A 16,184-nucleotide genomic window follows, 5' to 3' on the forward strand; every position below is an offset into this window, starting at 1 on the left:
AATATTTGGCACTTGAAACCTAATAGTACTTCAATTAAACATTATACAATATTCCTAACATTTTCTGTAGCATTCAAAATGTTAAAATTCTTCACAGATAAATGAAGGGTGTCCTATTGAAACATGGAAACCTGTCTCGTTTCTGTAGCTCCCTGTCTTTCTTTAACCTAACTAAACCCCTAAGAGGTTTGTTTATATAGTTACAGTAAATATCTGCTTCTAATTCCTGCATATTTCTTATACTGAGAAATAATGTTATTACTTATTTCTGAATGACAAACACTAGTCCAAACAAACAGCTCTAAAAAGTTAATTAACAGGTTGTACAGTTTGTTCAATGCTTTGGTTGAGACTGTCTAGGGCACACTGTCTTTTTCAATGTCTAATCTGCTGTATTCTCTGATCTTGTCATGTTAATACCACTGCCATTCAAGATCCATCCCCTTGATGAAGAATTCGGAAAGGAGTTCAGGGTACACAACTGCTCTGGTTTTCATCAGGTAAACTAAACCATCACCGATGCAGCAAACCTGCACCGCACAAAGCCAGGCCTGTTTGCTGAAAGTATGGATTGATAGAAATTATGTCTAGATCAGTCATATTTTGACATCACAAAAACACACAAAAAACAAGCTTATATAAAGATCAAGATATCATGCCAGTGTTTTGACAATGTCAGGAGTTACTTGGCTAGTTTAAACAGCTTTTATTTTTGTTTAACATTGTTGAAAATTTGAAATGTAATATAGAAATAACATACTTATGAAAGTTAACATATACATTCTTCCTCTGGCAACAGGTATGCAAAGATGTGTTTTATCAATTTCAACAGTTATTGAGTTATGGTCAAGGTTTTTGTTTACATGTAACTGACACCAATTAAAAGGCTAACGCTGAGGCGAATACTCTTAAAAATCTAGGGCTCAATTCTGTTAGGTAAGTATTTTCAAAATTAAAGTACTCTACATTAGGGTTTAATGTGAACATTTTATTTACTACCTGCTAAGACCAAAGTGCCAATTTCGGCTTTTTATCTCCAAGCCATGGTACTTGAAGAAGTGATCATCATGCTCACAACAGTGTCTGCTCCCTTTCAATTCAGTCTCATCGAAGAAATAAACTACTTGTTGTCCTGCAACATTTGATACACATCTTTATTTTATACATGCTATTTTGTTTATCTAAAATATTGCATGATTTCAAAATAAAATATGGAAACCAGTTAATTATTCGGTATTACACAATATGTCTTTTGATTACGTATAACAAGGTTGTCATGTGTGCAACCAAAAATCTTCTCCTTGCTTGGAAAAAAGCTGTCAATTAACAACCGTTTATTAATTTGTGAACTTAAGTTATATATAACTAAAATGTACCCGAGTGCTCTGCACATACTCCAAACTACGATGACACCGCATTTCCATCAAGTTTTGAACAATATTGGACCAATCGGTTGGGCATGATTGGGGAAGAAGACTGGCAGGCAATGTCCCAACTGTAATGGAGGGGGCCGGGCAGGTAACATATATACTGTCCTAAAATAAGATAGCAATATGATGTTATGTAGTGCACTGTGATCTCTTGTAAATTCATTATTGTTGTTATCAAAACTCATAAACAGATTTCAATTATCTACAATGTTATCATGGACTGGTTGAGTTTTTCTAGTAAATGAAGGTCATTCATAAGTTACACAAATCCTTATTAAAATGTCATAAGTGTCGTTGACTTGTCCATCGGGAAAACTTTACTCCCATGACTACAAAAACATATGACTCGGTATGATGAGAAATTTATATAATTATACAAGTGCATTCATTATTATGGACAATGTGGTATGGAAATTAAATAAAACCGCCAGTTCAAGCCATTTGTTTACTTCCGGGTTTATGACAATTGACGAATATTTTCGCCTTTTTCTATATCATTTTAACATAATAAAATTTAATATTAAATATACACAACTGCAATGATATTTACCTGTCAAAACTCGACAGAAGCATCCTCGAAAAGCAGCAAATGAAGACAAAAAACGTAAATGTTTGAAAATTTCTTGTTTGTCAATAACCAACCGGAAATTACGTATATGCATAAGGGAGATAACCTTGTTGTTATTATACTCGTCGCTATCGATAACATTGTTGTCGGAGTATATGTATATTTTATGGATGCAATTTAAACAATTGTGGTACGTTAAAATTTATAAATCTAACAAAGAAATGGTGACTTATACCAATTAAAGTCAGTGAAATAAATCAACAAAACTTTAAACACGTTTTTCTCGAAATTGAAATTGCCGACTTTGTACCCCTTTCTACAGGCGTCGTCAGAATTATTGGGGCCCCGAATAAAATAACCATCTTTTCCATGTTTGTTCGACTTTGAAATAGGAAAGATTAAAGTTCAAATATATTTATTATGTTGCTTATAATATGAAATAAACTATGTTTAATCAAATTGTGGCATTTTCCATTCAAAATGAATAAATTACTAAACATACATACCGATTGAATGATAAGGCCCCGGGAGTCCAGGGAGGGTCCTTTCTTTTAAAAGTGTATATAGAATATGGCCGTCTTTAAACATGAATAACAAAGGGGAAACAAGAACGTCTTATATGAAAAAAAACTATGTTTAAACAAACATGTGTACCGTATATTTCAATAACGTTACTGCATATACACATCGCTTGAATGATATTGCCCCGGGGTCCTTTCTAAAAAAACAAATCTACTTTGGAATATGCCTGTCCTAAAATATCAAATGGATTACATAGGAGAAAAATGTGGGACTAGAAACTGACAATGCGCTGTGATTGCAATTTTATTAGCTTACATTTAATACATACACACAGAGCCAGTATATATATAGTAGAATAACTAGAATAAAAAAGAACTCTGAAATAAATTACAAAAAATAAAATACAAAATACTACCCGTAATCAACGAACTTTTATTTTTTGGTCAAACAACTAAAAACTTATTTGGATAAAAAACTAATACTATGTTAATTTGAAATTGATCACATTTTTTGTTGATGATTGTTGAACACTTGAACATGCAAAACATTATGGAAGGGGTTATCCGCCAGTTAATGCATGCTGCATTATGACATTTCTCTTTTTAAATTGCTAGTGCATTCGTTTAAATCGTAAGTGCATTCATGCAATTGCTTCCTTCGTCTTTGAAATGGACTACCGCATGTGTCTATGTGTACAACTTTAAGTTTCCTTCATGTTTTTGCTTAATGTCTACGTCTCAACGAAAAAAGACAGACATCAAGTTTTTACTTTTAATTGTCTATTGTGTACTAATTAAAAAACAAGAGTACAATTAAACTTCTAATATTATTACTAATAATATTTATATAATGTAATAAGACCATTAAAAGTTAACTTAATTATACATCAATCAAACATAGCAGTATGCATTTACCAATAAGCATATAGACGATAGATGAATGCATTTAGACGAACGCAACTAAACGAATTGAATTAGAAGGGAATCAGTAAATATTGGTATCCTGCGACAGCAATATTAAATGGGAATGGAAACCAAATGCTGGTACCCTTCTTATCCACGGGAGAGCACTCTCGCGACTTTTGCTTCGGTGGCAGTCAACAGTTTTCGTGCAGGATATGTCAAAATTATATCTTTAAGAGGTAATGTCTGACATTATCTGGACCTAAAAATGTAATACTGCTTGATGCTTTTTTCTGCTGATTATTTTTTCCTGGATGTTTTTATTCCAAATTATAATCTTCGTTTCGGCCTGAAATTGAAATGTGTTGTCTGCGAGCCGGGTGATATTTTGACCAATTTTCGATGGATAACATGCATGTTTTGAAATTTCTGATGCCATCAAACAAAATCCAAGTATGAGCATAGTGCTATCAATCGCCAGAAAATGTGTACGCCTTGCTGACATCTATAGAAATCTATGAATGTGTTTCATTTACTCAAAATTTCAATTTCTTTGCGTCTTTGCATTCACTGGCTTCGGAAAGCCAAAGCATGTATACTAGGAATCTGTTATCAGCATCACTAGTGAATCCTGGGGCGGGGTTTGAGGTGCCTCCCCACCCTCCTATAATAAAATTGTTTCTGAGGGAGGGGCACATGTCATAAAAGTTGCGCCCATAAGTAATGCCCTCTCTAACGTCAGATCCTGGATCCGCCCCCGAGGATATTACCTAACACATAAGCCCGGTGAAAATTAAAAGTGTGACTTTCTTAATTGCAGTTGGATTGCAGCTCCACAACATTGGTTTAAGGTGATGGCAGTGGTGTTTGTGGGTACTTTCGAAGATAATTTTAGCAATTTCTAGTCCGAAATGGTGCATTTTTCGCGTATTTTATTACTTTTTGTCTCCGATATAGAAATCGAAGTTAACTTGGCCGATTTATAGGTGGGATTGGGGGGGGGGGGGGCGTCCTAGCATTAGTGATGCTGATAACAGATTTCTAGTATACATGCTTTGGCTGTCCTGAAGCCAGTGAAAGAAAAGAAATTGAACATTTGAGTGAATGAAACACATGCATAGATTTCTATACATGACAGCCAGGCGTACATATTTTCTTGCAAATGATAGCACTAAGCTCATACTTGGATTGTGTTTGATGGCCTCAGAAACTTCAAAACATGTTATCCATCGACAATTGGTCACCGCCTAGTAGACAACACATTTTAAATTCAGGCCGAAACGTAGATTAGAATTTGGATATGTGTCTAACTCAGTACCGACTAAAAACATCCAGGAAAAAAAATCAGCAGAAAAAAGCATCAAGCAGTATTTTTTTCAGTTCAGATAATGTTATACATGACCTCTTCTAGATATATTTTTGACAGCTCCTGCACGAAAACTGTTGACTGCCACCGAAGCAAAAGTCGCCAGATTGCTCTCCCGTGGATAAGAAGGGTACCAGCATTAGGTTTCCATTCCCATTTAATATTGCTGTCGCAGGATACCAATATTTATTGGTTCCCTTCGTATTCCATTCGTTTAGTTGCGTTCGTCTAAATGCATTCGTCTATCGTCTATATGCTTATTGACAAATGCATACTGCTACTGATGAATATTAATTTAGCTTTCAATGGTCTTATTACAGTATATAATTACTATTAGTTATTTAGTATTTATAGTTAAGTTGTAGTTTTGTACACAATTTAGTTATTTAGTTATTTAAATGTAAGAACTTGACACATGTCATTTGTCGTTTAAACGTTAACACTACGCAATAAAGTGAAGGCATCTTAAAGTTGTATACATAGACAAATGTTTTTGTCAATAACAAAAAGGCACGAAGTAATTGCACGAAGGCACCTGCCATTAAGACGAATGCAATTGCAATTTAAAATGAGAAATGTCATAAAGCAGCATGAATTCACTGGCGGATATCCCCTTCCATAAAAAATAGCATACAATTTATAAAGTGTACACAGCAAGAAAAAATAGAGCACTAATGTTTACGTATATTATTACAATGGAAAATACGGGACAGGCCCAATAGCCAATTATTTTAAAATAGGCCGTGTTGAAAGGTACACTACTCAGACCCGGAACGAGAAAACACACAACATCCAGTAACTCAGAAAAGTCTAACGCTAGCAAGCTTATTAATTACGCCTTTGACCGATTAGCGAAACCGGGTTGGTTTTTAAAATATGACGTCAGTTTACCTAATGATCATACATCGGTGACTCCATTCACACTATTGGTCAGTTATTTATATCGTTTACGATATCGATGATAACTTTTTTTAATATATTCTTCTCTGAAACTATGTGATATGCAGTTCTTCTCACAGGAATCAATAAGCATTCTCAGCTGTACTTGTATTTTTTGTATATATGAGCTAATTACAAAAATGCTAACCTTAAAAATTAAACTACGTTGATGCTAACAAGGTTGACAACTCTGAACAATCAGTGGATAGTAGATGTTATGTTGTTTTATGATGGTTAATTTGTAGCGTTGTGTATCTTTTCATTGGCGCTTCATTAGTCTTCAGTCTTTAAACAGGCCCCAAAATCACAAAATTTCCCTAATAACACGATTTAGCTTAGCTATATTTTTATTTTTTTTATAAAATTCGATCATTTATATCAATTATTTTATGATAAACCCAATAACCATGTATTATTTGTCAAAACCGAATTTAAATATTATTTCGGCTGATCAAGATAAGCATCATAAGTCTGCTAAGACTAAAAGTTTCGAGATATTGGAGCCAGGGGCCGCATTCATAATGTGTCTTAAGAGAGTTCCTAACTTAAGTGGATTATTTTAAATTTTCATATTCAAATTGAACGAAATGTCTGAGTGTTAGTACATTAAAGTATGTGTTTTTCAAAAAGGTCAATGAAAATAATTTTATTTGGAAAACCTTTATTTCAATTTCATATGATTAAAGAAATACTAAAATTAAGTTGGTGACTTAAGTTAAGAAATGACTTCTGGGGACCGTTTCAATAAAAATATTAGTCGATTTTTGTCGTAAATAGAAATTATCTTAGTATCAAAGTTCCATTTTTTTGCTTAAAATTTGAGTGAAATGAACTTTAACCATCATTAAAGATGAACACATAGATGGGGAAATTAGAACAATATGCTGTATTGTCGTTTGTGCCCTTTATACAGATTTAAAATAAGTTAAGTTATGCCTGAAATCCATCATTGAAACGGCCCCCATAAGTTTTATGAATACCGCCCATAGACATGTGTTAAAGTCAGGCGGCTTGGCTTATCCCTGTAGCTTACATACATTTATTCCAAATGCTTTTTAAATATGTTTAATGTTTTTGAAAGAAGTCGCCATTGTTTTGCTTTTTTCATTACTCGCTGTCATCCTTGACTTGAAGCGACGGGAAAAGATCGATAACTTTGTCCTCGGACGTCATTTTCTTCGGGACGTCATCGGTCAGGTCGAGAGTTTTCATCAGGTCAAATAGTGAATGGATTCCACTTCGTAGACGGTTGTTTCTGAATCACAACAAGAACATCATAAATATTCCAGAATGTTAAGCAATCGTTTTATGGCGATATGTACAGTGTGTGTTTACCACGTGATGAATTGCGTCATAAATGATTCATCGAAAGGCACAATTTGACTTCCATTAAAGACATTAAACAAAGATCACTTTACTATTTCTTCGGCATTTCAAATTAAACATAGCGCAGTCTTCAGAGCCACGCCTTTGGTATTTTACCAGAGTTTGTTTTCAGTGGCGGGGCTCTTCAAGTGGCATGCACTTCAATTGTTTAAATTTAAAATGGTGAATAGAAATTATAGTTATCTTGTTTTAAGTCGTTATTCAAACCAACTCAATGCCTTCAGACTTAGCATTTAAGACGTTATTTATCACGTGATTACATACACCGATGTTCTACTTTGGATTCTATAACGAATTAATAGTAGATGCATGGAAATGTTATTATTCGTACTTAATACGACTTTTGTTATTATCACGACATAACAGTGACTTTATTTCATACTGGATAAATAAATTGAATGTGCTCAATAGTGTTGGTTTTTATGGTAAGATTCAGTGTATACGGATTTATTTTAGCTCGTTTGTGACGACATCTAAAAGCTTTAAGAATCACTCGCGCGTCCGTTTCATGGGCAGAAACCAGTAGTGTGACCTTTTTGAAAGACCATGAGAAAGCAACATTAATGGGGATCGAACCCACGATCTGTAAGGTGAGAGAGGCGGACACCTATACCACTAGATAACTCTCACTACTTAAGTACTTTTTGATGACAATGATTTCAAAATAGCTTTATACATAAACAACCGTACACGCTTACCATTGGTGGATCTCGTTTCTAGAAGTGATGCCACGTGTAAGTCACGTGACTCCAACATCTGGGCGACTCTCTCAGCCTCGATGAGAGGAATACGAAAGCAGGCTATTTTCAGATGAAGTTTAAATTGGTGAATCTGAAAATTAGTACGAAAAAAAATAAATTAGCTTTGTCTTTTACATATAGCAGGTGTCGTTACACAAATAGTAGGGACCTTACTGACAAGAGAAAATGCCAATATATTTGTATTTATTTAAATAGGGTTGGAAATAATTAAAACAATCTGAAAATGCAGATAACAATGAAATAATACGCCCATATAAACTATTTAGACAAGACTAGCCATGACACCAACGAAATTGCAAGGGTATTATGTTCAATACTCAAAAGGGGCAAGAAAGCAATATTTGAGTTAATCATGCTTAGCTGAACTATACAACTTTTATAAAATCTAATAGTACATTTTGACTTATAGCATAATAAAAAGTAACAATGGCTTATATTAACATACAAAATTATACATAGGTAATCATTTGGAAGAAAAAATAGCTCATTTATGTCGCTTTTATTTTTAATAATGTTAACTTTATTTGTTCCCAGTTTTAGTGCAATGATGCATTTGATTATGAAACTTTATGATCACACAGTTTTAAAACTCATGTTATATTAGGCAGACTGTGTGTGATGTTCATTGTTTCAAACAATGACTCCATCCTATCTTTGAAAAGTTTTTGCATCAGGTGCTCTGAATTGTATTCCTCCATCTGCAGATAATGTTTAGATCTCTAATCGTTAAAGTGCTTGGGTATTACTTATTAGTTAATTATTTTTTGTTTATTTGAAGTGAGGTTTTTGCAAGTAAACCGGTTAATCCCCCACCCAGTAAATTTACATATTACTGACCGTTCGAAGGCGGTACCTAACAATCCTTGATAAACATACATAGTTTGTTTATAAATTATGTACGCACTGTGCTGTTTGTGTAGTTTTGTTCTGTTCTTTCATGTTTCTTGTTTGTGATTTTTTGTTTTTGTGTTCTATATCTTTGGTGTGTACCTAGTGCCATTAAACCGGGTCTTTGTCTTTTTTATGTAGTTTTTCACATAAGTATTCTTAAGAATGATGTAACGTTACATTTCAATTTCTTCACTGCCACAGTCGCGAGATATAACAACGTTGTATCATGGTTATTAAAACGTTAAATTCATGACTTTGGTAAGCATGCTGCTGTGGTATATGATGGAAACAAGAGTGGAAACGTTCAATAAAAAGAAGAAGTAAATAACAGGTTTAAAATATGTCACTAGCCAATATGTTTGAAGTATGAAGAGACCCCGATATTTAAACACACAAATTGACTTTTTAAGGTGTAATTTTGAGTTTAAATGCTTATGCTAAGCTGTAAGATTTTTTGTAAGTTTTAATTGAACATTTCAATTAATGTTAAAACAAGTACATATACAAATGGCTTAAATAAACAAGGTTTAGTAAAAATGATCTAACAATACATTAAAATTTCTTCACAGTCACAGTCGTGAAAAATATGATGTCATAGATAACAGGAAGTATGAACCTGAAGGTCAGGAAAACCAACCAGACGAGCACATATTATTTTTTTCATTACTATTTGATTTACGTAAAATTTATCTGGACAACAGGAAATGACGTAATTTATAAACTGGAAAAAACTAATCTTAAGGTCAAGGACACCGACAAGGCGAACACATATGTGTTTGGTGTGCATGTTCACGTTGTATACTTCAAGACAGACACGCGCAAACGTTCGAAGCCCAGGAACTCCAAAACATAGTGCAGGGGGATGCTTCACTGAATGGTCGAAAACATAAATATTACATGATTTAATGAAAATATTTCCACACGGTCATTTTTAAAGGTGTTTAAAGAAAAACTAAACTAGGTATGCCTATGTTGTCCTGTAAGCGCACTCGCCTCTCACTAAGGCGACCCAGGTTCGATTCCAAGCCCTGTTGAGTGTGGTTTGGTTAGTGTTCACTAAGCTTGACAAGTGGGTTTTCTCTGTGTATTCCAGTTCCTCCGAAACACAATTCTACCCTCTTGCGCATCATCGTCCCAACGAGAGTGACTTAATTAAAGTTATCATAATTTTCTTATCATCGTTATAAAATGAATAATGTTTAAACTATTACACTAATGCTTATGTGAAATCTCCTTGTGGAACAGACGATGACCGTTGAACGTGATAGTCAACTCGAACCCGTAGATGGCGGGAATGTAGCCAAACGATACACAAGCTGTATATAGAACAAAACAACGTGATGGTCAACTCGAACCCGTAAATGGAAGGAAGGTAGCCAAACGATACACATGCTGTATATAGAACGAAACAACGTGATGGTCGACTTGAACCCGTAGTTAGAAGGTAGGTGGTCAAACGATACGCATGCGAATATAAATAAGCTTACACACATTTGAATGATTTATTTATTTTTATTACGTAGAAATGTTCAATTACTATTTACGACATAATACACATCTGAATATAATTTTCTACGTTTGAGTAAAAAGAATTAGCTGGAAATGATTTGTCCTTGTTTATAACCAAATAACACCAGGAGGTATTTTATAAGCACGAGTTATTCGTGTGCATATGCAAGTAAAGGCATTCAGGTTTGGGGAATCGATATGTTCACATCGATTAAATTGATGGTTAAATTTTACAAGAAATTTATTTTCGTGAAAGTTTCTGTTACTTTGCAATTTCATGATATGAATGAACAATTTGTTTTCATTTGTCCTTAAAAAACATAGCGATGTAATACGTAAACAAGAATCATGAAAATGATATATTTTCTATACATCATTATTAAGGAGCTTATGGATGATGAGGCCCGACATTTAGTGGTACAAGACAAATCCTGTAAATCTGGATGTCAATCAGGCAGAGGTTTCTGAGTTATGCCAAGAAGGAGGGTTTATCTCAGTTTTTCCTCGGCCAGTCGACCACGTCTGTAAGCTCCATTTTTTGAGCATGTTGTTACCTAGACAGACTTTGTCATGTTCATGCTGTCCATGATAATCTGTTTCCAAAGTGGTTCACTGAGACTACCAATTAAAAATATTGATTTTGTTGTGTTATGGAGGTTATAGAATGGTATGCAGGGAAAACAGGAATAAGTAATGCCTTTTCTTCTTATCGAATTATAGACTGGAGGATTTTTTTCGATATAGATTAAGAAGGACACGCGAGCAAATTCCATGAATCTTAATATCAAAAAGAAGTTATCCCAATGCAACACTGTACTACTTACGATTAAACCGAAAGTGGAACTTCTTGAAGATAAGGTTGATACAGAACGTGTGGCTGATGCAGCATTTGCGACATGAGCATATCTTGCGGTGGGGGCTGTGGTTGTGGTGATGGTTGTGATGGTGCCACCAGCTTAGACCATGGCTGCTTTGTGAAGCTACAAGTATACGTGATGAAAAAATAGTCTGTGGCATTTGCTTTGCATAACAATTAAAGATAGTAGAAAATTGATTGTGGAGTTGATGGTAATGGTATTGGTGATGGTTTAAGTTATTGTGGAGTTGATGGTTGTGGTATTGGTGATGGTTTTAGTTAATGTGGACTTGATGGTTGTTGCAATAAAGATAGTGGTTAGAACTTATTGTGTCGCCTTTATAATGCAGATGGCTACTGGGGTAAATACTTTTCTGGGAATGGAAGCAGTGATTTCATAGACCACGGCTAATCTATAATGTAAACTCATAAATCTTATTAAAAAGTAGTCCGAAGTGTTTGTAGTACAAAGTAGTGCTTGCGTTCACGTTGGTTTGGCTGATATGTAAATGGCGGTCGTGTTGTCACCAGCTGACATCATGACTGCGATTTGAGATTCAATTCAGAGCATTGCAAACGCAAAATATTACGCAGGCAAAATGTATCGGATGAGTGGCAGTAGGCGGATCATTAAACACCCACGAAAGTTCAAATTCCTAATGATTACACCTTGAACTAAATGAATACCTTACTGCAACTACATTGGCTGATAGTGTAGGTTGCATTCTTATGATCTATGATAATGTTATACCGTTCATATAAGAATATTACCATTGCCTCAAAAGCATATCGAGGAAACATGTTGTTTCAGATGATATCTCACAAGATATGTTTGAGAAACAGCAACAATGATAAGAATAGTATGCAACCTTCCATCATTTCCGGTACCTCGTCCCCAATGCTCGAAAGGCCCGTCGCGCCCGATTTTAATGGAGATTGTAAGGCAGTAGTATGTAACTTGTTCGTCGTGGTTCAGTTTACCTCGTCTTTGAGGTTTCAATACAGCTAAATATGATATTGTCCGATTCTTATTTTAATATCATGCAAGGCGTATAATTGAAGGGAATTCAGTTAATAAATAAATTTGTTTATCGTATAAGACCCCCTCCCCCAATATTGCAGTGGGAGAGCGTTTGCTTTGGGTGCGGAAGGTCGGGGTTAAATGCCCGGCAGTGTCAAATCGAAACAGGTTAAATATGGTACCAGTCCCTCGCTTGCCTAGCGATCGACATTTTAAGGGTACAACTCAGAGGCGGTTCTAGGATTCCACTTTAGAGGGGGCGTAACTTAGGGGCGTAACCTTTTGAATTGCGCCCCTCCCCTAGAACCGAAAAATTGTAGAGGAGGCATGCGCCGGGCGCGCCCCCACCCCTGCCCTGGTACCGCGGGTGGTACTTAGCAAATGGTGTACTTAGTACAAGTTCAACTCAGGAAAGTCGTTTCCCGTGATTCGGTGCTTAACACCATAAAAGTTAATGAACCAAGGAGTCTCTTCGGAAATATATAGGGAATCACATCCGGATCTTTTGTATCTCACTTTGTTTCCTCAAGTCTGAAATTGACTGCGAACATCTGTCAATTCTATCGGATGTCACTTATGGCGTTGAAACATAATTTAAGTCGTGATAGCAGCGTCACGGCCGGGTTAAGACATAATGCAGCCAATGGGTGCAGGCAGACTTTGATAAGCCCCAATAAACAAACAAACCAGACCAGGAACCCAAAATTAAATTTTCTAAACTTTTTTTTTTAAAAACGGACTCGCTCATATTTTGACACCAACATAATTTTTTTCCGGTTATGAATCTGAAAACACCAAACTGAAACGTTTTTATTATTTGTTACCGAAATTGCAGAAACGTAAATGTAAAGTACAAAAACATATTCTCCGTTTATTTTGTAGCATACCCAAAATGGTACATTAAAGGAAAACTGACAACAAAACGTCACGGCCACAAAGACTCATACACCTTCACTTTCAAAGATATTTATCAACATATTTTGAAGGGTTCCGCCGTCAGTATCTTAGTTTTGATACTCCTTATAATTTGTCACCTATCATTTGTCATACATAAAAATATGTGTATTTTTAAAAAAACACGAGCGAATCCCATTCATTTTGTTTTGTCAAACGAAAAAAGACGATGAGGCAAATAAAACGCTGGTATTTTTGAAATTTCAGTTTAGTTAGAAACTTTAGTCTGAGGAGTCTTAATGTGTATGCAATAATACACTTCATTATGAATTGGTTTGATTTTATAGTAGAAAGTTACACGTCAACTCACTATAATTAATTAATACAATTATTTATAACTCTGTGAACGACTTTTACTCATGCGCTGTCATACATCCGAGGTTGTTTGCGACGGAAAATGGCACATGTAATACAAATGCAATGACAATTGGTATTCTTTACCTAAATAAATCAATCGAAATGTACATAAAACGCATATAAAACTTGAATACTTATTACTGCCACATATGTTTAATGTAATTTAATGAACTCTCAATATCTACTTATTTGACATGGCACCTGTTTAACGAGATTTTCTGACATTGTTAAAAGCAGTTATTCATTGCTAGACAGCTGGTAGATAGGACCCCTTTTATGTCTTAAATGTCTCTTAATTGCGATGGCATCGAACCAGGATTTCACAACCATTAGGTGAATAACGAAAAACAAGCATAAGAGTAAGAATCTACCGTGCACATAATCCTTGATGATCTCAAAGAACTCCTTGTTGGTTAAGCTCTCCACAACCTTGCAGAGCGAGAATGCAAGACAGGCTTATCCGAAGATTTGATAACCGCATAGCTTTTGGCTTGGAATTTCGTCAAATAACTCACCCCCACTACAAACGAATTTCTCAAACTATGTTTTATTTAAAGCATAAGCTTTATTTGTGTCCAAAGTTCTATATTGGGCATCTCGTTGAGTGCGGCTTTTGATTGAAATGCTGTTTAGTTATGTTTGTAACTAATCTGTATCAATTAATTAACTGCCATTTGTTAAAATAGTTGTCTTAGTGATTCCGTTCCGGTGGTTATTTGTTCTCTTAATTTCTAATGTAACTCGCATCATTGTATTGATCCGATAACTCATTATCAGTATATGCTTAAACTCTGATCGTTTGATAAATTCTACTGTGTGTTTCTACTTTGCATACGTAATCAAATGGTTCTTTGGGATCACTTAGATGGTTTAGTTTATCTATATGCATGCCAGTATAACTTTGTAAAATATTTATCTGGTTTGTTTCTTTGTGAACATAATTTAATATATAAGAAAAGTAAATAAAACTAGTCTAATAGCACAGTGTTGTGATTAAAATCTTTAGTAAACGTGTTGCTTTCGTGGTGCTGTGTGATTCTCTGAAAACATAACCACAATATATATTAGTTTCCATTAACGTTTATTTCAACTAACTTCCTTGGTTTGTGAATATAAAAATAAACCAACTTAACGGTTCCTTAAATGCGAAATGTAAAGTTATTAATATATATATTCTTCGGAGAAAATGCTGCCCGACACTTTTTGAAATGGAGTTTTAAAGATATGTGATGGGAACAACTAAATCCCATGCATTTTGGTATATTGTAGCATGACAGGGACAGATAAAAACACAACACGTTTGAACCTAGTTTAAATAAAATAATCCATTTAATCATTTTGATTTAACATACCGTCAAATATTACTGTTTTCTCTTTTCATTTCTGTAACAAGTACTATTTTGACGTTTTGGGTATGTAATATGCCTATGTTTTGCTTACCACAACCACTTTATTCAGAAAACAAAATTATAAAACAATATCTTGGCATGTTATTTTATTTTGTTTAAAATATTAGTTTGATTGATTACAAGTATCATTATTCGGATTTCCCATTGTATTATTTACTTTCTTAATTAATGAAACAACAATGTTTAAAAATATAATCATTCAGTTCACACATGACAACATAAAGAACTGTTACAGTCAAATACTTTCTAATGTACCATTTATTAAATGTTCAACTCACTAAAAATACCATAAAGTGTGCCCATGCTTACTATACTATCAAAGCGATTATTTATTTAGGGGGAAACAACACTTGCACACTCAAATAAAAGGTGTTGAAGTATAGCATGTTTATTTTACCTATGCTGAGTAGTATGCAATATAGAGGTCATGACAAAGCCAATTATTATTCAATCTACTTGTGCTTTAACGTTAACTTAAAAGGTACGAAATGGAGTACATTGCATAGTAGGATATCAGCTATGATGCACAAGACAGTTTATACAATTTTTAAATTTATTGTTTTGCGGTAATCAAAAATAGTAGATTCGGAATGATTAACTGTCATGTGACTTACATATTGCACACAAGTAGTACTAAAATGTTCACTATTAATATTGTATTGGCATTTTATTAACACCATGTTCCCCAATTCAAACACCAGAAACAAGCCACACCACATCAATAAAATTATACAAAATATTAAAAAGCAAATCTTTGAAATAATTAGTGTTCATATATATATTGTTACAGTATTAGAGGTCTTTGGTCTTAATAAACATAAGCTATGCAAAATAGATAATTTATGTTCAGGAACGTTAGTATATTCAGTCGTTATGCCATCTTGAGCTGTCGCAGTTTGTCAATGTGTGTTCCCAGGCAGCTGAATAGATGTAGAGTGGAAAAATTTTGTTTGGAATGCTGGGTTTGTGTTTTGCTAAGTAATTCTTGAAGTCGTCTGATCCTTTTACGAGAGCAGTTTCTAGCATTCCGTAATCATCAGTCCACTGTTCAAAGTGAACACCAATTGTTTTGTACCATTCATCTATTTCGTCAACATTTAGACCGACTAAAGGCATAATCTCAGTTGGATTCCCTAGGCGCTTAATATCCTCTTACAGGGATTGTACCACGTTCGGTTGATGTGAATGAAATCCCGTTGTGTCTGGTGGGTGGATACTTATGTATGTTCTTGCAGGTGTTTCAAGAGAGACATGGCAGTCCGAATGCAGCCAGAAATACAAGAAACAGTATTTCCCTAGTTGCTTTGTTCTGA

The 16,184-nt window shown here is 34.6% G+C and overlaps 1 protein-coding gene and 1 long non-coding RNA gene across 2 annotated transcripts in view; both read right to left on the minus strand.

The window, feature by feature from the left end:
* Nucleotides 1-216: 216 nt before the first annotated feature.
* Nucleotides 217-1,527, minus strand: LOC128221331 (uncharacterized). Its single transcript, XR_008258963.1, has 3 exons — nt 1,377-1,527; nt 1,000-1,132; nt 217-558 (listed from the first exon to the last, which is right to left on the minus strand). It is a non-coding gene; the product is annotated as an uncharacterized LOC128221331 (long non-coding RNA).
* Nucleotides 1,528-15,121: 13,594 nt separating this feature from the next.
* The window catches only part of LOC128221329 (uncharacterized), a 66,846-nt gene continuing 65,783 nt past the window's right edge, over nt 15,122-16,184 (minus strand). Inside the window, exon 15 of the mRNA XM_052929896.1 lies at nt 15,122-16,180. Within this exon, the coding sequence (XP_052785856.1) occupies nt 16,024-16,180 (157 nt within the window). The 3' untranslated portion in view covers nt 15,122-16,023. The remainder of the gene's footprint in view (nt 16,181-16,184) is intronic.

The sequence above is a fragment of the Mya arenaria genome, chromosome 16 (genome assembly GCF_026914265.1).
Source record: "Mya arenaria isolate MELC-2E11 chromosome 16, ASM2691426v1".
Lineage (NCBI taxonomy): Eukaryota > Metazoa > Mollusca > Bivalvia > Myida > Myidae > Mya > Mya arenaria.